Source organism: Gigantopelta aegis, chromosome 2 (genome assembly GCF_016097555.1).
Source record: "Gigantopelta aegis isolate Gae_Host chromosome 2, Gae_host_genome, whole genome shotgun sequence".
Classification (NCBI taxonomy): domain Eukaryota; kingdom Metazoa; phylum Mollusca; class Gastropoda; order Neomphalida; family Peltospiridae; genus Gigantopelta; species Gigantopelta aegis.
Window position 1 is genome coordinate 23,782,136 of NC_054700.1, and position 27,106 is coordinate 23,809,241.

Below are 27,106 nucleotides of genomic sequence, written 5' to 3' on the forward strand. Positions count from 1 at the left end.
GTGCACAGCTATGTGGGATAGGTAAGGAGATTACTCTGACTATTTCCTCACTAGAGGTGGGGTCTAGCTTAGTCGGTAGATCGCTTGTCTGGGGAGCTTTGGTTAATAATGGTAAAATGTAGTGGGGGTTTTCCCAAGACTGTCAGAATTTTCAAATGTAAAACATCCAATAGCTGATAATTAATAAATCAATGTGCAGAAGTGTTGTTAAACAGAATGTTACGGAAAGACCACTTAAATATTGTTTGACACTCCATGTGTAAGTACAACAGGTGGCAGATTTTCACTACCTATTTAATAAATGTTCACCATGTACTGAATATAATAATTATTGAATGATATTTTTATGATCTAATTTGCACATATTGATCATCCTACTGCATGAGTTTGAAAGCTCATTCTACTGGATGTTTTTTTTTTTATAATCAATAATTAAGATGAACCAATAAAATGACATCTTTCATAGCTTTCGTTATCAATCTTGGATTCTCTCAGCAGATGGTGTTAGCCTCCTATAATTTCATTTCCATCTGCTATTTGTAACTCTTAATGACATCACTGTAAAGTACTGGTTAATTTACCAGTTATATCTAAAGTATTGGTATGTGTATGGTTTCAACTAATGGATCATGTGGAGAAAATCTGTTTAGTGTACATTTCTATAATTATCTACCTGTGTCATGCAATTACCAAGAGAGTTCCAGAATTGGCATTGATTTTTTGCAAATCACTTTATGTATATACATGAATAAACCTCTTTCACATTCCACTGCGCATGTCCATGTTGCAGAGCAACTCATGGACACTAACTGTAAACTCACGTGAGATATCGTAAAAATAGTTCTGCATACAAGTTGGGAGGCTAAGCAATAGGAATGTGAATATATGTCCATGATTAATAATTCTATCAGTAGGGAACCTGAAAATTCTGTCGACATCCAATAAAGACTTATTGGAAACATTTGTGAATTAGTGCTTATCACAAAATAAAAAATATTTTGTTGTTAATGCCCGAGATACCATCGGTTCCGATCCATACACAATAAATATCAGATAAATATCAGATATGGGCTGAAATAATATTAATGTGTGCACATGTATGTATGCAGATATTTATCGTACCGGTATTTAACATGATTTAAATATTTATAAAGCATTATATGGATAAATACATTCAGGATTCTTGTCGGGATTTCTTTTCATCCAGTTATTTAAATTTTTGTTAGGTATTTGGAATAAAAGCCGAAATAATTAAAATGGTGAATGAAATAAAAGAAATAGCTATAAATAAATAAATCTTTTTAAAACTTCGTAAATACCAGATATTTTATAATTATGAAGTTGTATATGACTAATATAAATGATGTTGAAGTGTAAATAAAGAAAGAATCAAACAAATAAAATAAATTGAATAATAAATAAATAAATACATTGAAGTTGTATGTGACTGACTGATAAAAGTGATAGTGAAAAGTAAATAAAAGAAAGAAAGAAAGAAAGAAATAAAATAAAATAAAATAAAATAAAGAAAGTAATGACGCTATATATCAGGCCTGACTTCGCCCTGACATTACCTTTAAAGCGACATCAGTGTTGCCTTGTGAAAACGGTGACCACCGGCATTGTACACAGTTGTGGATGAATGGTGAAAGACTCTAGGAATATCTATCATAGATACTAATTAAGTGTTAAATATCTAAGCATTCAAAGTGACACTGGCGGCACAAAATCATGCTCGTCTAGACAGGACCACATCCTTGACTGTTGAAGTGTATAACGTCTAGTAACTCTTTTTGTTTATTTTGTATAATGGTATATCCAACTTTTTAAAAATTAAAATTTAATTTGCTGAATGAAAACGTATTTCACACTAATAATTTTAATACTGTCACTTGATAACATAGCTACGTGACCTGTTATGGGTTTTGATTTTTTGTTTCAGTTAAAGAGTTACTTATTAGTGCCATTTCATATATTAATGCTAGTTGTTTGTTTTGTTATTAATAAGTATTATAACGTGTAAATACCAGTGATTCATTTTGTTATGATTGTCACCTTTCTTAGAGAACAACTGTTATGATTCTGCTGTATTGGGCCAAATACAATTTTGTTATGATACTAAATTACATTAAAAAACAACCCCAACACATTCACACTATCTTTAACAGTGTATGACAATGGAAATCATTATTGGCCAGCAGTAGGAAGGATTTGTCTGTTTCACATGAGGATGACAAACAAAAAGAACAGAGTAATATTATTTGTATATTTTTTTATTATTACTTTTAATAAAAAAATATAAAGTCTCCCTTGTTTTAAAAACTTTGCCCTTTCAAAATGTGAGAGAGAAGTGATATTGCCCTATAATTTGAACCATATATATACATATGGGTATATATATGCATGAATCTCTTAATTTTGCGTTGTTAAAACCCTTGACAGGCTGCTCCAGAGACTGTGTAAGTTAATGTTTCACTGCTTTTGGTCTTAAACCATTCCGATGTCAACTTTAGTATGTTAGTTGCTAGAGATTCACAGCTTCTACGAAGCTACTCATGACGCTCATGACGCTCATGACAACTGTCGATCATGCCCCCCCATGTTGTATGCAGCCAGAGTTCAGTCTAATTCAGCAAGGGATGCTACTCTTCATGCACATGTGCAATGGGATTGTGAAAGAGGTCTATTGTAGAAGGGGGAAAAAAAAGGTTCAGAGTAAGAAATAATTTACCAATCTCAAATTTGTTTTTTGCCAGAATTGTATAGAGGGAAAAAAGAAAGGATTATTAGTTTTACAGATTTTGTATCAACAGTCTTTGTAAGACCAAAGTTCCACAATTGATATATATATCAATGAATGTGGTGTGTGCTCTCCTGTTGGGTATACTGCATTATATGAACATTTTAAAAACACTATGTTGAAGATTACATGTTTATATCCAAGAAAAAATTTAACTATGTGAAGGGTTACAATGATGACTAAGTTCAGCTAGAGTAAGAAATAATTTACTAATCTCAAATTGTTCTTTTGTTTTTTAAAGCTTTAATATATTATTAAATGTATTCTTGAGCTAATGAAACATAATTTATGGTAATATTAAGCAAGATTAATTTCTGTTTTTTACACAAATTAAAAATTAAATCTCACAAGTACATTTGAAGACATAATTTGGTATTTTAATTAATCCATTATTCTATCATATTGAGGTACTCAGTTTGCATCCTGATACTGGTTCCCACCCAGAGCAATGTAATGACTCAATGGGTAGGTGTAAGACAGGGTGGGGAAAAGCTAGTGCTGCAACGATAAACCGGTGTACCGGTATACCGCGATAATTGATCAGCTCGATACGAACCGCGGTACAGTTTTGCGTATCGCGATTTTTATACGCTATTTTTTTTCCTTATCTTATTTGTCTTGAAATAGGTAAACCAACAAACAAACAAAACACACATCATTTTATTAATTGGTGATGACAGGAAATGTAACAATCACGTCAAGAGTAGTCGGCTTACTTGTTGGCATACGAAGTGATAGGTCGGTTATACTTGGTTCTAACTTCTAAACAAAACGTGTTAAAAGTCCAATGAAAATAACCAGTTAACGATAATTACAAATAAATGTTTTGTTACTTACACATTATCATTCATTGTTCATTTACGTTGGAATACGACTACGGCTATCATCTTCAAAGAAATAAACCAACAAATGAGAATCACACTTCGCTGTTTTTCACTGAACTCGGAATACTTCGGTCGATCGTTCAAAATACCTCGGCTCTGTTTCGGTCGATCTGCTGAAACATTGCGACTCAATACGTACATTTCCGTGTCAAGCGAGCAGCAACGGAAAAGTCCGATAGTAAGGATTTCCGAATGTGACAATATATATATAAATAGTTTGACACCGTCACACCAGTGTTCTAGTAGACTAGTATTGTGTTAAAAAATAAAAATATGACCTAAAACATTTAGCCTGACAACTGAAACTAATAAAGATAATTAAAACGTTATGCCTTCTGTTTTCATTAAAAAAAACCCAACCCCATAAATATTAAATTTAAATAATATCAACTGTATTGCAATACATATTGCAATACAGTTTCTTATATCGCAATATATCGCAATACGGTTTTGACCGTATCGTTGCACCCCTAGGAAAAGCCCTTTTTACCTGGTCTGGGACCGATTCTCGATCTCTAAGACCGAATTTTTTTTTTCAAAGCGTGTGTTTGCCGGTCCCACATTTGTAATTCTTGTCAGTCCGGGGGCAAGACGTATGCCAGTGGTAAAGCACTCACTTGATGCGCGGTCGGTTTGGGATCGATCCCCGTCGATATTTCTCGCTCCAGCCAGTGCACCACGACTGGAACATCAAAGGCTGTGGTATGTGCTATTCTGTCTATGGGATATAAAAGATCCCTTGCTGCCAATCGAAAAGAGTAGCCCATGAAGTGGTGACAGCAGGTTTCCTCCTTCAATATCTGTGTGGTCCTTAAACATATGTCTGACGCCATATAACTGTAAATAAAATGTGTTGAGTGCATCGTTAAATAAAACATTTCCTTCCTTCCTTCTTTTCAGACCGAAACACCTGTCCATTTCTATTATTGGAACAAATTCCTATCCATCAGATGGACAGGTCACTATGACGGGTGTTTCAGACATCTGTGATTTTAAAGTCTGCCATAAGTCGTTCCCATGCACAGTGGTATCAGTCCACTGCCACTAGGCTAGACATTTGTCAAAACTGCTGAGCTGGTCACGAGATTAAACAGCCGTTAACAATAACACCATTCTTGGTGAAAAAGCTATTGAGGTCTTATGTACACTCTAATTAAAATAAAGGACCCAGAGTTTGCAACTGATTACAAAATACACCTGTCAACACCTGTGTACAGAGCTCTGTTGGGTAGACTGTCAGAGTCGGAGGCAAGAGGCTTTTTTGAAATACAAACTGCTGGTTAGGGTTAGCGATAGTTATATACAATACCTTTTAAAACAATTTGTTCTATAAAACCAACATAATGTTTATATTTCGTAATCCAGTATCGCCATGTTTTGCCTTTGAAGAATTAGACATTTTGACTATTCTGTGTAAAATTTCTTCCACAAGGGTGCTTTTGATGGTACTTTTAGAAGAAATATAGCACAGAAGACAGAATGAGGCTTTATGGGACTAAATCTTTGTTTTATCCCGTAGACGTTTGGTTCATTCCGTCAAAATACACCCTATGAGATTTATAAGTATTAAAATGCAGTTTTATTTGTTGATCCACTGCGTGGTTGGAATACTGGACTACAGTCCTGATGGTCTGGAATTCAACACCACTATGATTTTTTTAAAACACTACTTGTCAAATATCACCTTTTTAATGATTTTATCATTTTTATTTTTATTCCTTTGTTTTTTTTTTTCTCTCTCTCTCTCTCTCTCTCTCTCTCTCTCTCTCTCTCTCTCTCTCTCTCTCTCTCTCTCTCTCTCTCTCTCTCTCTCCCCCCCCCCCCCCCCGACATTACGTGGGACCAATTGACAATTTAATTTTTGCCCACCCCTGTGTAAGACCACTACAATGACGTCTCTCTCACTAACCAATAACAGCTATATTTACATGTAACCTTTACTGTCTGGACACACAGTTTAGGTAGCTGAGATGTCTCCCCAGGATAGTGTGCCTTAGCCTTAATTGAATATATGCATGCAATAAGTATTAACAAGCCTGCATACATATGCATCCCCTATGGTAACTTTTAGTGAAGCCTCCTGCTTCTGACGCCTAGACTCTTAAATTAGTTTATGTATCTAACCTCGATTTCAAATAATTATTTTTTTCCACTGTTATTTTGCTCATTTGCAGGCAATTGCTGCCAATCATTGCCTCATCTGAACCTTCGATCGTGGATCGGAAAATCTCCAGTTCGTTTTTGGGGGCCTGCTCTGCCGCTGATGGTGACAATTCGCAAGAATTGCAGCCCAGGCCAAGCAATGAAGACGTTGGCATCAAGTGAGTTGATATTTAAACAATATCAGTTGTATACATAGAGGAATTACATGTCCTGAGTTTGCTGTCGTTGTAATATGTTTTCGACTAATACAACCTTGTTGATTTCTACAGTAACAAGTGAAATATGTTTTCTTAGTTGGGATATCAGTGTCTGTATATCCAGTGTTTGTTTCTGGTCATTCTAATTTTGTGGTACATGTACATGTAACTCAAAATTCATTTTATTTCGTAATATAGATATTTTTCTTAGGTACATTTAGATGTAAAATCTGGTTTAGGTTTCTTACAAATATTAGGATGACAAGAGACACCTTGTATATGTAGAGACTGATTGTACAAAGAACATGTGAATTTTGTTTCCTGACTTGAATTTCTGACCACATGTATGTTATTACCACTGAAGATTGAAATTACTTTTATGACAGTCATGCAAGTACATAATAATATACACATATAATGTACATATAAATATGGGTATTTTTATTTCCCCCTCTCTTTCTGTTTTTTATTTGACTAATTATATCCATTATTTCCAAATAGAAATACATGTACATGTATGTTCAATTATATATTTATAATAGCAAAATAGATTTATTGTTCAGTCATTTCTAATTGCTGAAGTTAATTTTACGTTATTATCATTCATTTCATTTAAAAAAAAAAAAAAATTGGTAAATATTGGAATATTTAATGTATAACATTAACATTTAATATTTTAGATCAACAGTTTCGAAAGAGATGAGCAGAAAATTGCCTCTTACGGTAAGCATGTTAGGAAGTTTATGAGTTGGAATTCACACAATTGCAGTACAGAAACTGGAGTAATGTTGTATGGGCTTAAATGCAGTATTAATGTTTATTTTACTTGCATCACATCAATTGTTAAGTCAGTTGCTTCCTCTTTTACTGTTTATGTAAAGGGATCGATGCCTCCGCTATTCAAAGGAATATAATATATCTCAGTTATTACACTTAAATGTAAGAACATTTTAAATTACAAATACACATGTAGTGAATGTAATATGTGGTTATTGAATCACTATAAATATGTGAACTAATGTCAGTTGAAGTAATAGTTATTCAGTTACCGTATATTGCCGTGTATTAGCCGACTCCTTGTATAAGCCGACCTCTTAGTTTGACCCTAAATATCAAGTACAAAATCATCGGCCTCGTGTATAAGCCAAAGTCATCTTTTGTCCAGTTGTATATTGTATTGGTTTCAATAATACTGTCAACAAATAGACTTGTACTTTTCTTTTTCACTGTATGTTTTTCCCCTTTAATTATTACAGACACGGTAATCGTCATCGCAATGCTAACGTCTTCCATGCCGTGCAAAAATAATTTAGCACCGATAAATCATAACAGGAAAATAAACAATTCAAGCTGTAACAACATATCATTGCACATAAGTAATTAAATTATTCACTGGACAGAAAATAATAAACTCATTAAGGCATGTTTAATCCCTGTTTTCCCCTCCACACAGAAAAACGATTTGTTGCCTCCGTGTATAAGCCGACTCTCTTCTTTTGGAAAGTATTTCTAGACTTCAAAAGTCAGCTAATACACGGCAATATACGGTATGTTATAATTTATATTAAACAAACAATTATTTCTCCTTGATGATTAATTTTTTAGAACTTCTATTTGGTAAAAAAAACAAAACAATCAAAACCAACAATAAACCAACCAAAAACAAATCCCAGACAAACCCACCAATTAAAATCAGTATCTTTAATATTTGTGAACAACATGCATTTACTTCTTTAACGATCTTAATTGTTTTATACAAATGTGAGTATGGGGAAGAAAAAATAAATAAAAATAAATAAATTTTTAATTATTAAAAAACAAACAGAAAAAAGCGGTGGGAGCTGGTCCTGAAATTCGAACCCAGAACCTACCAGCCATTATTATAATGGCTAAACCACTACACCACCAAGGCTGATTTGCCCACTGCATTGTGGAGGTTGCAGTGGTCTAATAAAAATACCTAAGGAGCCTAGAGGAATTAAACGGTGATACGCCTTTAAGTGTAATAACAGTGATCTTAAACCTATTAAAGTGAATGAGAAGCAACACTTATACAGCCAACAGGGCCTCACAGAGTTGACCACTGCCTTTTGTTTGTACACACAGATGAATGCTGTTTATACCCTGTGTGTGTGTGGCTTGTTTGGCCTTGGTTATTTAATGGCTTGAGACATACACTTGACGAGAATTCCAACACTTAGCATTGATTTGAAGATATTTTATTCTGTTCAATATATAAAGAGGGACTGGTAAACAAGCCTGTAACCAGCATTATATGTGAGTGGCTGTTAAAACATGTTAACATGTACGTGTACGTGTATTGTAAGTTGTTTCATTATGTATCTAATGAGCAAAAGTGAGTTGAATGCATTTTTAAATGAGTTGTAATTTAAATGGTACATGTATCTGACACAAATGTAGTATTCTTTTTATTACATATCCTTAGAAACCAGGTTTGAAATAAATTTATACATCTTTTTTCAGCTGAAACTTATTAATTCTGCTTGCATTTGGAGTTAATGCATACATCACAGAGCAGTCAGTTTTGGGTTAACTTTTACACCACAGAACAATCAATTTTCATTGTGCTTATTTTATTGGAAGGTATGATTGTGGCAACTGGGTCATCACCTGAGCAATCATTTTTTTTAAATTGATAACATACTCATGTGTTAATGCCATGTGATATAAATAACTATGGATGATCTCACTGATGGGCATTTAAGAAAATATTACATTAATAGTGCACCTAACACAAACACAATTGTTAAAGGGACATACCCTAGTTTTTAAACACTAAGGCATATTTTTTACTATTATAGACGTTTTTGATAACTGAAATCGTACTTTACTTAGATTTTATGGTTTAGCTTATCCATTTCTGTACATTCGAAGTGTTTTTGGTCATCCTGGTATTTTTAATATCACAAAATGGATTTCTCATATATTTAAAAACACACGTGCGTATGATTTAGTAAAAGTTATGGAGTTGAGTTTTAGTTTATTTTTAATGGGTATTTCCCCATTTCAAAGCCACAGACTCTTGTTTCACTCAATTGTAACTTTATCCAAATGTGTTAAGTATAAATAGATAAAACCACTGGATAAAATAAAATATTGTGAATGACAACCACATTAATATTATCCTAAGTATTGTTACAGAATTGATTGCAACGGCCTCGGTGGGGTCATGGTTAAGCCATCAGACATAAGGCTGGTAGGTATTTGTAGGTAATAATATGCTGTATCAAGATCAATATGCATTTATTGATACAGTATTTTGGGCTCATTCAGAGAAAAACCAAATCAATAAATCTTCAGTATGATGGCAGTGTGAATATATTTGTGATGAGATTAGCAGACTTACATAAATATATGGGTTTTTTTTCACAAAATAAACAAGTGCAATAAATAGGAAGCGAAAACAATGCATGTGAAGTTCTGTATTTATTACATACCTTCTTTCATGTTTTATAAAAACTGGTTTTTAATTTAACGTCATAACAACACTTTGTTAAATCTATGATCAAAACTCATGGATTTACTTAACATTAAGAATCATACTCTGTGGCAGCCTTGTGTAAGGTTTCAAATACGATGTGACATCATTTGTAAATCATATGACGTCAGTAAATAAAAGGCGCTAAATGCAGTAAAAATAAAAAGGGAATTCCCTATTTAAAAGTCCAGATCACACACATGTGTGATACAAAATAAATTTATCACGCACTTTCAAAATGTCTTTATCACTAATAGTAAGATTGAATAGGTACATGTATGTAATAACACGACTGTACCGTGAATAATGTCCTGTAATTTGTGTGATAATCAGTTCGGTTAGTGGCACCGATTTCCTGTGTTTTCATTAGAGCTGTGTGGTATTGAAAGTTCAGGTTCGGTATCAGTATTTTTGGGGTGATTTACCTTTGTATCAGTACGGTATTCGGTATTGACACAATACTAATATCGAGAGGTATTTTCGGTATACTCAGCCTTAAATACGTGGCCGAGGTTAGTGTCAGCCACTAATTTCATCTAAATAAAATTAAATTCCATACACAAGACCCTCATCTCTATTCTTTTCAGCTATTTTGCGTTCGTCAGATATAGTGTTAGTTGCATTACTATATGCCGGGGAAAAAAAATTCAATACCAAAATTTTAGTATTTTGAAATTTGCTCGGCACGGTAAATCGGTATTGACATGATACCGATACCGAACAGTGTATACGGTATACCGCCCAGCTCTACTTTTCATTGCTTGTTTCAGAACTACCTGCCACACCTGAGCAAATCTCGCTGCGACAAGTTCCACAAGCTCTTCAAACGGGTGCCGGAGGATGAAGACCCGATTGACTGTATGTCAGCAGTAGCACATTTATACCCTGTTCCAGCCTTCACTTAAAGTGGTTTTTGGGTCAATAATTTCAGTTTGGCTTGATTGAAAAAGAAAAGGAAAACTGTTTTGAAAATAACAGAAATGTTGTACTTTCTTGTGTACTTTGTAAAATGTTGTTCAGTATAAATAAAACAGCAATTCTTAACCCATAGTGAAGAATGTTGTGTGTTCCTATTGTTTTATTATACCTGTGTATATGTATGTATATGTGTGTGTGTGTGTGTGTGTGTGTGTGTATATATAAGTGGCCGCTGATTACAGGTTGAGATATATAGTCTTTAAAACATATGTTGTTGTTTCTTGTTTTAGCGTCTTTACTGCTAATTAATGGATGTGGGCTTCACAGTTTACTATAAATAAACTTTGACATGTCACCTTCAGGAAGAACTGCAGCTGGAATGTATTAAATTAACCATTCTCAACAAGTTTGTTTTCTCTTTCCATTTAATTATTTAATTTTAACTTCATGCGGTGTATTGTCATAGTAAGTGAATCTACAAATGTCAAGCTTAGATTGCTCAGAGGCAATTAGATGCTTTCCGTAGTCTTTCTTCCTTAGTTGATACACAGTTGAGATGTCGGGACTGAATAGGTACTAGTATTCCTGAAGGTGTGAATATCGGTTATTTGCTGCATCTTATGGCTGTTGTTAAATATCTCTTTTATATAATAGTAAATATTTACAATGTCTGCTTAATACAGGTATTATAGTGATTTGGGATCCGATTTGGGTGGCTGCTGGCCACGTTAGACAGGTGACCGCTTATTACAGGTGCATTTATGTTATAAATTGTTTGGGAGGGGAAAAAGTGGCTGCTTAAAGCAGGTGACTGTGTGTGTGTGTGTGTGTGTGTGTGTGTGTATATAATATTCAAATAAAGAAAAGGAGACTGGATTATGAAAACATTGTTGTGAGACCATTTGGCACATATATAATATATATATGACAGACCATTCAGCCCTCTATGTTAACTTTTCAATCTTGGAGGCGGATAGTGCCTACTTGTATATTTTTTAGATATAATGAAATGTTTTAGTCGTCAAATGAAAAAAACTGTCGCATATGCAACCAAAACGGATGCAACGTAGAGGGGCTGCCATTCTCCAAAGGCTGTCATTTTTTATTCACAATTTTGGAGTAAATAATTCCCAATTTTATTATTATATACAGATATATTTTGAAAACAGTACATAACTCTTGACAAATACCCATTCCCTCTCCTATTGTGTTTCATAATTAAAAATAGATATATTAATATTGAATTTATACAAGTAGATGTTTAGTATTAAGCTTTTAAATTCTAACTTGGCTTAATAAGATATTTTTAAAATGAAACTGAAAATTCAAAATTTTTGGTAAACAATGCTAAAAATCCCAATGTCAAAGTTATGGGTGTCAATTCAAATTTGAGAAATAAAACCATGAATACATAAGCACATCTGCAAAATGGATTGCCAAGTAATAAAGACTGATTAACAAAAGTGGTAGGGCCATTTACATTGGTTTTAGGCATCCCTAGGTTTTACTTTGATTTTGTAGGGTTTTGTTTTTTTGTAGTTCACTAAAAAAAATTAATTTTTTTTACAGATTATTCGTGTGCATTCAAAGGCGACATTCTGCTGCATGGCTTCCTGTACGTCTCGGCTAACTGGGTCTGCTTTTATTCCAAGATCAAGGGGCGTGGCAGATTGGTGAGAGCATCACTCTGATTTCCTTTTTAATCCTTAGTCTTCACATTTTCATAGGGTTAGTAGTAGAATAAAGAATAAATGATAATATATGAAATAAATTTAAGCTTACTTTACATTGATGATCTTTTCAGCTGGAAATCAACTTGGAGAAAGTTATCAGCATAACTCGTGAAAAGATGGCTCTGTTTATTCCAAATGCTATCGGCATACAGACAGCTGACAAAAAGGTAATGTTATCAATTAGGACAATTTCTGTTGATTTTTGTGATGTTGGGCCAAATTTGTGAGGATGATAATCTCACTTTTATTTGTGACAAAATACATGTGTGGTGTGTGAACATGGCTAAATAGCTCCAATTATCATCAATTAGTAAAAAAATTACAGTTATTAAAACAACAAAAAATTGGAGGTAAACCATATTTGAGTTGTGTAAAAACCAACTGGATAACCCATTTGTGTTGTGCATAACAAGTCATAACCTTACAACTGATAACTCAATTTAATGTGTAAGCAAAAAGTAAGTTATGTAAAATTAGCCTTGCATGAGTTACATATGAACAAAATTATTATTATTATTCAGAACTATATTATGCTGTTGCATCAGTAGAATGTTTGTATATTTTACATGTTGCTATATTCCCTATATGGTCGCTGTATTTTTCATTATATACTAGTATATAATGTTTGTTTTACATGTTTATGGTTTATGGTGGCTGTATTTTTCAGTATGTGTTCGGATCATTCATGTCGCGAGATACTACATTCCGTTTGTTGGTCAGTTTGTGGAGATTGTCTCAAGATTCAGTAAGTTTTCACAATTCAGTTTCACTTTCTTTATCTGATGTACCACCACTTTATGTTATTTGTTTAGTTTTAGTATGAACATGTGTGCCAAATGGTGTCACAACAATGTTTTCATAATCCAGTCGCCTTTTCTTTATTTGAATATACAAGAACTTTATTTCTGTAGTTTTAAAGTAAGTATATGTACCAAATGGTAAAAGGAAAATGTTTTAGTGTAATATTATAAAACAAATTAATCATTAACTTTACAGAAATATTTTCAGGTATTATCCAAATGTTATTAGAAGTTTTAAGATAGAAAATGCCACTTCAAATACTGACCAGATTGGAAAGATCAGAAAATACAGAATACACATATTCTATGTTGATGAACATGGAGGATAGAAGCCATTTTTACCAATTATTTAAATCTGTTTATCTATTAGTATCTGTGCTTTTCTGTGATCTGTCTTTATACAAATATTCTAAATCTAAGTCTGAGATAAGTTTTCCTTTATTATTATTTTTTTTATAAGCATTTGGAAATCATAAATCACTGTCAAAAGGCCAATCTGTTTTGATCCTGTTCTAAATTATCTCCCCTTGCCACTGTACGTGTATCAATATCATCTTGTGCATCTTACTTGAGGATTAATTATTTAGTGTTTCATACAATACCTGATAACCAAAGTCCATGATAATGCCTTGTTTTATAATCTTTGATCTCATTGTCTTATTGTCATTTACTTCTTGTGGATGTAAGTGTTCAGAATAATTCTAGATATAGTTTTGTTTTATTATTAAGTTTTTTGCACCAAAATTTCTAATTAGAATTATGCCTCTTTCACTATTTATTATTAACTTTAGTTGACTCATTTTGAACATGTTTTTGGAAGATGTTTTTCATGCTTTGCATGTTAAATATCCATGAACCTAGGGGTAGAAATTAAGAAATAAATCCATTGGCTTTGGGGACTAGTAGCCTAAAAATGTTACCATTCCCTCATAAAAATTCACTAGCCCTCTCACTCACTCCATTTTTGTTTTGATTTGTAGCCCATCCTAGTTACAACAAACTATTGACCTTTTAAAAAAAAAATATTTGCATTATAAATCTGTCAACCCTAAATTTATTAAATAAAATTAAAAGGAACATATAAAAATATCTACTAGCCTTGTGGACTATACATTTTATCATTTTAACAAAGTGTACTTCCAGCAATATCTAATTGCTTAGGGCAAGGAGACAAGTGTTAGTTTCCACACCTGGAACAAAACTCAAATTATGTGTGTTCTTGACTGGATTCACAAGATTAGAAAAGGACTGCTTTGATCACACCCTAGCCAGAAACATTGACAACATTAACAGCACTTGCTTGTTATTTTCAATACATAAAGAAAATTGGTCAGTGAAGAAATGAAAGTATTGATATTGAAAACAAAATGCGTGTTTTTCAATATCTGTACTTGCATCTCTTCACGGACAAGTCCTGTTACTTAGCTGCTATTATTACCTTTATGGTTAAAAAATATCTTGGTTCATATCAAAGTGTTATGTACCACAAGAACACAAAGTGGGACATAACCCTTCAACGTCATATGATTGGTACATACAAGTGAAAATTATTTCACTTGGGACATAAACACAATACAAAATGAAAGCTTGTTTAATATCCTATAATCACATTAATAAAATAATGAACAATCATCACTGTTTTTCATCTGGGTTTATAATTCAACTGGTTTTCTAGATCAGTAGACATACAGTACCATAATGCCTTTTTGTATTACACAAAGCTATGTATTATGTCATTATTTTAGATGTATTACAGAGTCTATACAATTGTGTGTATTTGCAGCCCTTGCAATTCAGAAAATTATTTCAGCAAAAACAGAACCCAAGGCATTTGTTTTTCAATATCTGTACTTGTATTTCTTCACTGAAGTTGCTTTGCCAAAAGAAAACCCACCCTGCTGACATTAAATTGATTTTACTTAGGCTTTTAAATAAGCATTTTTGAAAGTTGGCACGAATTCCGAGGGCTGTATTTAATGACCTGTTCTCTCAGCTTGTAAATACTAACAGACTTTTCTTTCTCCCCGTTTCTTTATCAGCCTGATTCAGTTGAGTCTAGCATCAGCTCTGTTTCCGAGTCTGTGTACTTTGTAAGTGACAAGTCTAGCAGCCTGTTGCATGCATCATATTGTCAAACATTATGTCAGTGTAAACTATGGAAAATGGTAGTGAATGTTTGGGTTAGACATGTGGTTACGCAGGAATTGTTCATTTGCATGTACATGTATGTAATGCTGGATAGACATGAATGTCTTGTGCTCTTACAACTTTCTAGTTACTAATTTAAAAGCACAGTTTAGTGATAAGAATTGGGAAAGGTAATGTCTTTTCAACGAAACTTGACCTCAAACTAATGGTATTTTCCCCCTCAATGTTAGTAGACTGGTTCAGTCAACCCAACAGCCAATGGAATGTAAAAATTTTCAACATGACTTGAACTCAAACTAATGACATTTCCCCCCTTAGCATTAGTAAACTTGTCCCAACAGCCAATGGAATGGCTTAAAATCTTCCATTGAGTCTTCTGCTTCCTGTTCCGGTCACTTGATTAAAGCTTCCTTCTTTCCCGTGTTTAACATATTGAAACCTCGGCACCTTTAAGGTCTAACACTTGGTTATGAGATACGGGAGGGAGGGAGGAAGAGAAAGAGGAGGGGAGGAGCTAGGAAACCTGCTTTCAACACGTATGCCACACCTATATAAAAAAAATGTAGCAAGGGATCTTTTTTATACACTTTCCCATAGACTGGACTATACATGCCATGGTCTTTGATATACCTGTCATGGGCAACAAAAAAAAAGTAAGTCCATCAAGGTGGATTCTACCACTGAGCAATAGGTACATCTTGCCCCTCTGTGAATTAAAGTTAAAGTTTGTTTTGTTTTACAACACCACTAGAGTTCAGCTATTGGATGTCAAACATTTGGTAATTTGACATATAGTCTTAGAGAGAAAACCACTACATTTTTCCATTAGAAGCAAGATATCTTTTATATGCACCATCTCACAACACTGAATGGTCTTTGATATAACAGTCATGGTGCACTGGCTGGAACGAGAAATGGCCCATTGGGTCCACCAACAGGGATCGATTCCAGACAGACTGCGCATTAGGTGAGCATTTCACCACTAGGCTACTACATCCACCCCCTCCGCAAATTAGGAATAGGATTCAATGACGTGAATTGGTTGTGCAAAAGGGTCACTTATTGACTATAATTCTAGTTAATAACAGCATGATCTTGATTTTTGTGTTACAATGTCTTTCCCATTCCAGCCAGTGCACTACAACTGGTATATCAAAGGTCGTGGTATGTGTTATCCTGTCTGTGGGATGGTGCATATAAAAGATACCTTGCCACTAATGGAAAAATGTAGCAGGTTTCTTCTCTAAGACTATTTGTCAAAATTACCAAATGTTTGACATCCAGTAGCCGATGATAAATAAATCAATGTGTTCTAGTGGTGTCGTTAACAAAACCAAACTTTTTGTTACAATGTCTTGAGGGATTACTTGTATTTGTAATGGTGTTGGGCTGTCGGAAATAAAATTAACTGCACAAACTCTCATAGATTTAGCAATCTACATCTTCCATTATATCAGATAGTGCATGTTTTCAAATCTAGTACTGTGTATGTTGAGAATATTAAATGTTTAACTGCATTAACATCTCTATAGTGTGTCTCCTAATTGAAAATAAGAGGGTGCAGGGTTTGTGTTTAGCATCTCACATTGCCAGCCACTGGATCTGGGGTGCAGGGTTTGGGTTCAGCCTTACATTGCCAGCCACTGGATCTGGGGTGCAGGGTTTGGGTTCAGCCTCACATTGCCAGCCACTGGATCTGGGGTGCAGGGTTTGGGTTCAGCCTCACATTGCCAGCCACTGGATCTGGGGTGCAGGGTTTGGGTTCAGCCTCACATTGCCAGCCACTGGATCTGGGGTGCAGGGTTTGGGTTCAGCCTCACATTGCCAGCCACTGGATCTGGGGTGCAGGGTTTAGGTTCAGACTCACATTGCCAACCACAGTATCTGGGGTGCAGGGTTTGGGTTCAGCCTCACATTGCCAGCCACTGGATTTGGGGTGCAGGGTTTGGGTTCAGCCTCACATTGCCAGCCACTGGATCTGGGGTGCAGGGTTTGGGTTCAGCCTCTCACATTGCCAGCCACTGGATCTGGGGTGCAGGGTTTGGGTTCAGCCTCTCACATTGCCAGCCACTGGATCTGGGGTGCAGGGTTTGGGTTCAGCCTCTCACATTGCCAGCCACTGGATATAGGGTGCAGGGTTTGGGTTCAGCCTCTCACATTGCCAGCCACTGGATCTGGGGTGCAGGGTTTGGGTTTAGTCTCACATTGCCAGCCACAGGATCTGGGGTGCAGGGTTTGGGTTCAGCCTCACATTGCCAGCCACAGGATCTAGGGTGCAGGGTTTGGGTTCAGCCTCACACATTGCCAGCCATTGGATCTGGGGTGCAGGGTTTGGGTTCAGCCTCTCACATTGCCAGCCACTGGATCTGGGGTGCAGGGTTTGGGTTCAGCCTCTCACATTGCCAGCCACAGGATCTAGGGTGCAGGGTTTGGGTTCAGCCTCACACATTGCCAGCCACAGGATCTGGGGTGCAGGGTTTGGGTTCAGCCTCTCACATAGCCAGCCATTGGATCTGGGGTGCAGGGTTTGGGTTCAGCCTCACACATTGCCAGCCACAGGATCTAGGGTGCAGGGTTTGGGTTCAGCCTCTCACATTGCCAGCCACTGGATCTGGGGTGCAGGGTTTGGGTTCAGCCTCTCACATTGCCAGCCACTGGATATGGGGTGCAGGGTTTGGGTGCACATTGCCAGGGATCTGGGGTGCAGGTTTGGGTTCAGCCTCACATTGCCAGCCACTGGGTCTGGGGTGCAGGGTTTGGGTTCAGCCTCTCACATTGCCAGCCACTGGATCTGGGGTGCAGGGTTTGGGTTCAGCCTCTCACATTGCCAGCCACTGGATCTGGGGTGCAGGTTTTGGGTTTAGTCTCACATTGCCAGCCACAGGATCTGGGGTGCAGGGTTTGGGTTCAGCCTCACATTGCCAGCCACAGGATCTAGGGTGCAGGGTTTGGGTTCAGCCTCACACATTGCCAGCCATTGGATCTGGGGTTGAAACTTAATATGGAATGTCATCTCTTGAAGTTTGACTACAACTTGGTAAAACTGTTTTTCATCTGGTTTTAACTTTACTTTGATCAAGTTGACCTTTAAGCAGCCACCTACATGTATGGAGTTATTAAATGACATTTGAAGACGGCTGACATGATATTAGTTTTAAAAATGTGGAAAACTCTTGTAGGGTCTTAAAAAGTATATAGTTTTTACAAAAAGACCATTTTCAATTAAGGTCGATGACAGTCAATTTTCGCACCCTTGTTCGTACACAATAAATATAGCATATCTTACTGTAATTTTGTAAAAGGTACAATTTTACAAGATCTTCTTCAAACACATTCAGATGCATTAGTAATGTTCAAACAAGAAGTTTTCAATAGCAAGTTTGCATTGGAATTTTTCCAGCATTCTTAAAACGGAAACGTCATGTACCCAGTGTATGGTTATTGTAAGGCGATTCAAAGTGACGTCATTCAAATTTAAAATTAGCTATATTATTACAATGCTTCGCCATATTAAAATAAAAACTGGTCTACTAACCTTGACCCCTGTCAAATTTCTATAACAAGCAGACAACGTTGTTTACAGGTTGGTATTTTGTTATTTTTCATAATTCTGGACAAAATATTAATTTTAAGTTTCAAAAGATGAAAGAAATAAAAAGTACCTTTTGTCAAATATATCATATCAAGAAATTACCATTGGATATGTTTTATTTACTGTGTACGAAGCCAAAACAAGGCTACGAAAAGTGACTGTCGTCGACCTTAGTGTTAAAATCAGGAATTCTGGAATAATCCAGAGGATTCTCACTTGTGCAGAAATCTGCAATTAAAAAACAGATGTGCCATTTTCTAGAACCAAATCTAATGGGAAACTATGGTAAGATATCAAGGACTGGTTATATCTACTCTTTGTGAAAATTATGATCCACTATTTTTGTTCTGAAAACCATGGGCCAGTGTTGTTCAAACATTGTTAGCTTAACCAGTGATTAATGGAAATGTTTTAAATCAAAGACTGGATCAATACAAATAATAATTGAAAATGTAATGTTGAAACTTGATTTAGAACAACTAAAGGTATCCATACATGACCAAATCTAAAGTTTATTTTAAAATATAATAAAAAGGAAAATATTACACTAACCTAGAGTTAAAGTTGCTATGCTTTGAACAACTGGGCCCAGAACATAGCGAGTTCTGGACGTCATCCCTTGATACCATATGGACATTAGTGAGATAAAAACACACAATTTAAAGTTAACATCTATGCTGATGTAAGATATGTGGTTCAATAGTGTACAGTGTTTTTGTTAACAATGACCTTTATTCAGGTTATATGGAACATTTTTTTAATTTGCAATTCAGTATTGAAATGTTAACTTTCTGCTTGCTGTTGATCAGCAGGAAATGGTTTCTGGTTGAAAACCTTTATTTCAATCCAAATTTCGTACCAATAATTAAAATCATTAAAATACACTTAAAATGAAATAAAATATTTTGCCTGTTGTGTGTGTGGACTTGTGGAGTTGAATCTTTTTGCAGCAGCATGCAAGAAGTTAATATTTGCACATACAGTGTGTTGTGTCTTTTTAAACTAAACTACAGTTACAGTGCATGCTGTTTTTATAACTCGCATGTTCCATGTGTACCGTATTTGATTATATACCCATTCATCTCAGTATTATACCTGAGTGTTTTTACATGTGTAAATCAATCCATATTATCAACTTATAAGATTTTTACTTATTCTATGGTTTCGTTTACCTTTGTTTGACACACAGCAGCCAATATATCTTTTGTGCTGGGGTGTTGCTTGACGTTGATTATACATAATTATATACTCTATCTCAGCCTCCACTAAAAGATTTGTTTTGATATTAATTTCAATTTGGCTTACCATAAAAAAAGAAAAAAAAAACCTTTTGAAAATTACATTTATCTTCTAATTTTGTGTCACAATTTGTAAAAAAAAAAAAAAAACATTGGTCAAGATATAAACAAAAAGCATAGAGAACAATACCATCTGTTCTACGGAATTGAAATTATATTTCCTTGATTGTTTTATCCTACAGTAAAATATCACAGGTCCTATATAATTTGACTTCTAACTATAGTAGACAGATTAGCCATTTATGAATATGTTGCTGTTTTAATTATTACCACATTGTTGCGTCCTTATTTTGTGTTAAGGAGAGGTGTTAATATAGACGTTACTTGTTGATTGATCCTTTACCATTAATATTGGATGATAATAAATATGATTTAAATCGTCTTTAAAAAAAAATAAAAAAAAATCTTCTTTATTTAACAATGCACTCAACACATTTTATTTATGGTTATATGGCGTCAGACATATGGTTAAGGACCACACATATATTGAGAGAGGAAACCCGCTTTCGCCACTTCATGGGCTACTCTTTTTGATTAGCAGCAAGGGATCTTTTATATGCACCATCCCACAAACAGGATAGTACATAATTATCATGGCCTTTGTTAGACCAGTTGTGAAGCACTGGCTGGAACGAGAAATAGCCCAGTGTGACCACCGACGGGGATCAGTCCTGGACCGAATGCGCATTAAGCAAACGCTTTACCACTGGGCTACGTCCCGCCCCTAATAATAGTCATAGATTAATATCAGTAGGATTGTATTTTCAAATTATATCATAAAAAAGAAAAGGCGGAAAAGAAAGAACTTATAGTTGGAAACTATTTTTTTCTATCTTTTAATAACCACAAAAAAAAAGAGCTAAATTTTAATTGGATTATTTAAACATACATGTACATGCACCTGCTTAATCAACCATTTTTTCGTCTAAAATATTCAGTTAAAAAAAAAAAATCATTAGTTACAGGATGAATAGAATATTAATCACATAAATCAGAAGAAAAAAAGGAATTTATTGATTTGGTGAACTCACTTAGTAAGCAGTGACAATGGCGATGGTTTTATGTTTGTGCTGGCTCATTAACTTCATGCGGTGCCTTTATTATTGTAGATGTTTTCACCTTAATCATCTGAATATTGTTCACTGCATGAGATGTTATTTTTTGGTTAATTCGCTTGAATGACTGCACAACAGTTACATGTTGTTTGGTTTTGAGACTTGTTTTGACTTGTTTCTCTGCAAATCATAATACAAATTTGAGTGTATGTTGTTATCCATTTACAATATAAGTCCCCATAAAGCTAATATTGGAGAAATAGTATTATTGTACAGGGTTCCTGTCAGAGGGTAATGGTCTGGGGACCCCTTCCATGAAGCGATAGTAGCACTAGCTACTATCCCTGTAAATACCTAACTTAATTTTTTTCTATGATCGCCAGCCTCTTCCACGACATAGCATAGCTTACTATCGTCATAAATTATGGTGAAAATTTACAATTGGTATAAGGCAGTTGTAAGCCACTAACAAAGATGTCAAATGGCAGTTACATGTAGATGATCATTTTCTAAGAAGGATACTAACTTTTTGTGTAAAAATGGATTTAATATATAGCAAATACTTTTTATGAAACTGGACATTCGATAAAAAAAACATTCTGGGCCATATATATACACGAAAATACAGGAGATAACTCTCGTGTCTTATGCATTTGGCAGTTATCGCTTGGCAAATAAACTGACAAAGTTATTTCATGGATGTCTGGTATCATTGATGTTACAAAAAGTAGGTAATCAATTTATTATTTTACTAATTTGCACAAAGAAGATTTTAATCATTAAAGGGGCACTTAAGGCTACTGTAAGGTTGCTTTGTGAAACGGCTGTAAGGTTTACGGTGCCATTTGTACAACTCACCTTAAGTCACTACAGTTAACCTTAGCTACAATTCTTTCATGGAAAGAGGCCCTGGGTCCCGTTTCATGAAGCGATGTTAGCCCTAAGATTACCTTAAGCGCATAGTTACTCTATGCACTTAAGTTGATCTTAGGGCTAAGATCGCTTCGTGGAAGGTGCCCTGGAGGGTAAAATTACATACCCCCAAATCTTGAATAATATGTAATTTTTAGATAGATGATAGTAAGAAAACTACTGTTTAAAACTTATTAAAAAGACATGAAATGCAGTGTCCAATTTGAAAAATATTCAAGCACATGACCACCTTGTAGGAGCACTTCTGGTCTGTTATGTTTTTATTACGTACCCTCAAATTATTGTCTGGCAGAAGGCCTGATGTACTGTTAGTCCAGGGAGTTACATAAATTTGCAATTCTTTTTGCTCAAGTCAGTAAAATGTATTTCTTTTTTATTTGTAAGGCTATCCAGAATTATAAATCCATTGGTAGCAGTTTTTTCGGTCATTTGATTATGGCAGCCATCTTGAAATTCAAAATGGCCATCATTTTAGGGTATTTTACATATAGCTTTACTCTCAGTTTACATAGAAACACAATTTTTGTGTTTATTTACATTTTTGAGGTCAATGAACTTGCAAATAATATTTTGTTAAGCCATTTGGACATGTCCGCCATCTTGAAATTCAAAATGGCCGTCATTTAAATATCTTTATATATCTTTCCTCTTTCCTCTCACAACAACAATTTAGGTATCTCTTTACATTTATGAGCTCGGTGAATGAATTCGTACAAAAAGAAAATTATTGTTGTTTGACCTAGGCAGCCATATTGAAATTCAAAATGGCCACCATTTTAATATATTTTTCAATATATCTCAACTCTGGTTAACATAGAAACACGATATAATTTGTCTATGTAGATTTCTGCAGCCATGAATGTATTGGTGACATTGTTATAGTCATCCAATCATGACAACCATATTGAAATTAAAAATGGCCACCATTTTAATGTACTTTTCTTATATCTTAACTTATATACAGTTTATGTAGAAGCACAATTATTTTTGTCTATGTACATTTATAGGATCAATGAATTAATTGGAGGCATTTTTATAACCATCCTCCAGTCATTGCAACCACCTTGAAATTAAAAATGACATCCATATAGAAATTAAAAATGGCCACCAATTTAATTATTTGGCAAATACTTTTCCTCCTAGTCCACATACATTTTATATCAAATAATTAAAATATTGCATTAATAATGACTTTCATGTTTTAGATTTTAAACTACTGAAATAGAGAACCATACCAATTGTAAACTGTACTTCACAATTAGCCAATTGCTATTTTTTATACATTGTGGCTACAACATTTAGTATCTGGCTGGTCAGGTCAGGTCAGAGAGTTTAACGTGCACATTCAGAGCAAGCTGCTGTATCGTACGCCTGTCCTGGGCGCAGGTGTCAGTATCTGGCTAATAAAATGTTGTTTAAATTAACCACTTTTTAATAATTTCAAATGCCCTACATATCTGAAAATTAGTTAAAACTAATTTCTGTCCAATGTGACCCCTGATTGGGTATCTACTTTGTGTATAATGACATCTGTATTGCAGCAATCCTCACCAGCTTCACACTGAGTCTTGTAGAGTTCTGTACATTGCAGGTTGTATTTCTTAGGGGTTAATCTACCTGAACAATTACTGACACAACAGTTATATTTGATCAATTCTATCACAGCCTGTGGTGTACATCCAATATATGTTATTATCCATGACCCAACCATGGGTCTAGAATCTTTGGATGTAACATGGAACCTTGAGCTCATATATTTTCTTAGGGATATGCTCTTTAAATATGCTGTTTTCACATCCCAGAGAAATGTGGGAGTGTTTCCTCAGTTTGTTTTTGGTGATGGCTTCTTAAAACTTCATTCTCTTCATTTGTACAAATGACCCTTGAGCTTAATACCATGTAGTAAAATATTCAAATTTTGCACGGTTCATCACCAATTCCAAACTGGCTAAGAGCTTCAGATGTAGCTGGTGGATCTTTCCCAAATACATCCTATACAATTTTTTGCCAATACCACTAATTTGTCCTTTCGTGTCACATCCAGTTACTGCATTAGAGCCTTCTAATGTTGAGGTTCTTTCTGAACCCAGTTCATCATCAGTTAGTTCCATGTTGATCTGGTTGTGATTTACATCTGTACCTATAATTATGTATTGGGATCCATGTGTGTAACTTTCCCAAGATGAGAACCCAATAGTCTGTATCTGGTGTAGAAATGCATTTTATATCTGCCAAATATGTTGTCAGTGATCAGAAGCATTTTCTGAATTCATGGATTCACTATTATATTTATCTTTACCACAGAACAATATTTATGAAAGATGACATTAGATATTACCACTAACCAGGCTACAGATTTTCACTATGATACCGTAAAACTATCAGAGGCCATGATGTGATGTACTGTGACATTCGCCAAAGCCTACGTCAGTTTTATGATATCATAGTGCTTAGTTAGCTTGGAAAATACTGGTAGTGGGAATAACTTGTATGTTCAGGATGCTACTCATATAAATGACATCAAGTAGATATACAAAGGATCATCTGATAATACATCTGGCAGATAAAGTTATACAGGCACAATAAAAGATGTTCTTTGAAATGTACCAAAATACCATCCTACAACAGATGCCAGTACACACAAAGAAGCAGACATGCTCATGATTCCTCATACTCATGAAGTAATTGGGCTAGGCAATGAGGTGGATTTCTGCATCCCAGACACAGACTGTTGGGTTGTCATTACGAGCTGGCTAAATGGTATGCCTCAATACACGAATAAGTATATATAAATCTCAACCAGATCAACCTGCAACCATTTTATAATGAACGGTGTCTAGAGATAGATTCAACAGAACAAATTGGTGAAAGATGGATATTAATAAAGAGAACTTGGTGTATTCACGAAAGCTCCACAGATAACACTGATTCCAGCTTGGAATTGGTAATGGACCATGAAAATGTGATGATTTTACTGCATGTACAAGGGTCATTTCTACTCTGAGATGAACGAAGTTCACAAGCCATCATCAAACCAAAGTGTGGAAACACTGCTACATATCTCTGGGACATAGTAGTTCTGTATATATATGAAACATGATGTCATCTGCAAGAGACAATTTCCAAATTCTTTTAAGTAAAGGAATAGCACTTATTAGTCAATGCTAAGGGGATTCCCCATTTTACACCAGAACCAGTGTAATATGATGTATGAGTTCGCAAAGCAACAGAGCAGTGCCATATGATCTCAGATGGAATCACGCATGACGTAACATTAATCAATCGGAAGTCATATAGAATGTGCATGAGGTAATAAAACAAGTTATTCATTTACAGGCCTAAGAAAATCGTGCCGCTAAGGTCGATGACAGTTACTTTTCGCACCATTGTTTTGGCTTCGTATGCAATAAATATTAGGGGTGTAACAATACGGTCAAAACCGTATTGCGATATATTGCAATATAAGAAACTGTATTGCAATATGTATTGCAATATAGTTGATATTATTTAAATTTAATATTTATGTTTGGGTTTTTTTTAATGAAAACAGAAGGCATAACTTTTTAATGATCTTTATTAGTTTCAGCTGTCAGGCCATATTTTTATTTTTTAACACAATACTAGTCTATTAGAACACCGGTGTGACGGTGTCAAATTATTTATAAATTGTCAATCGGAAATCCTTACTATCAGGCTTTTCCGTTGCTGCTCGCTTGACACGGAAATGTATGTATTGAGTCGCAATGTTTCGGCAGATGGACCGAACCAGAGCCGAGGTTATTAGCCAAGGTATTTGTTGGTTTATTTCTTTGAAGATGATAGCCGTAGCCATATTCCAACGTAAATGAACAATGAATGATAATGTGTAAGTAACAAAACATTTATTTGTAATTATCGTTAACTGGTTATTTTCATTGGACTTTTAACACGTTTTGTTTAGAAGTTAGAACCAAGTATAACCGACCTATCACTTCGTATGCCAACAAGTAAGCCGACTACTCTTGACGTGATTGTTACATTTCCTGTCATCACCAATTAATAAAATGATGCAGTTCGTATCGAGCTGATCAGTTATCGCGGTATACCGGTTTATCGTTGCAGCACTAATAAATATACCATATCTTACCATAATTTTACTTGAAATCCATATTCCATAAAAGGTACAATTTTTTAATCACAAGATTTTCTTCAAACACATTCAGGTGCATTACTAATGTTCAAACAAAATATTTTCAACAGCAATTTTGCATTGGAATTTTTCCAGCATTCCTAAAACGGAAACGTCATGTACCCAGTTTATGGTTATTGTAAGGAGATGCAAAATGTTGTTGATGGAATACTGACGTAATTCAATTCAAAATTAGATATATTATTACAATGCTTCGCCATATTAAAATAAGAACTGGGCTCTGTTCCACAAAGCAATTTTAGCCCTGAGATCAACTTAAGTGCATAGGGTAGCTGTGCACTTAAGGTAATCTTAGGGCTAAGATCGCTTCGTGGAACGGGGCCCTGTTCTACAAACCTTGACCCCTGTCAAATTTCTATGACAAACAGACAATGCTTTTTACAGGTCGGTATTTTTTTATTTTTCATAATTCCTGACAAAATATTAATTTTAAGTTTTAAAAGATGAAAGAAATGAAAAGTACCTGTGTCAAATATATCATATAAAAAAATTACCATTGGATATGTTTCATTTATTGTGTATGAAGCCAAAACACAGGTCCGAAAAGTGACTGTCATTGACTTTAATTGTTCCCTTGTACCTGGTAATAATGGGTTGTGCAGAACGAAATGGATTATCTCATTTGTTAGTTTGACATAACCCATTTAAATGATTTACTCAATTTCTCAGAGGCCCCATTCACAACATTATTCCCTAAGTAGTTAATACATCTCGTGCAAGTATTGGAGAAACTGAATGAATTCAGTGCATATACATGTACATTGTATGTCATAAAATAGTTAATGATGATGGTTTGAATATTTTGCCAATATCTAATTAATGCTGGAGCACATTATTCTGCTAAATATGCCCTTAGAACAGAGGGTAATTGTAAACAAACAAAATCAGCTACTGTTT

The 27,106-nt window shown here is 34.8% G+C and overlaps 1 protein-coding gene across 4 annotated transcripts in view; it reads left to right on the top strand.

Moving 5' to 3' along the window:
- Positions 1-27,106, top strand: part of LOC121382881 (GRAM domain-containing protein 2B-like) — a 147,198-nt gene that overhangs the window by 70,141 nt on the left and 49,951 nt on the right. For 3 of the 4 annotated variants that reach the window (XM_041512558.1, XM_041512575.1, XM_041512583.1), the window contains 7 exons: positions 5,859-6,005; positions 6,725-6,767; positions 10,314-10,401; positions 12,031-12,134; positions 12,266-12,361; positions 12,862-12,939; positions 15,034-15,084. In XM_041512558.1, the coding sequence (XP_041368492.1) occupies positions 5,859-6,005; positions 6,725-6,767; positions 10,314-10,401; positions 12,031-12,134; positions 12,266-12,361; positions 12,862-12,939; positions 15,034-15,084 (607 nt within the window). The remainder of the gene's footprint in view (positions 1-5,858; positions 6,006-6,724; positions 6,768-10,313; positions 10,402-12,030; positions 12,135-12,265; positions 12,362-12,861; positions 12,940-15,033; positions 15,085-27,106) is intronic. The other variant, XM_041512567.1, reaches the window with a different exon arrangement.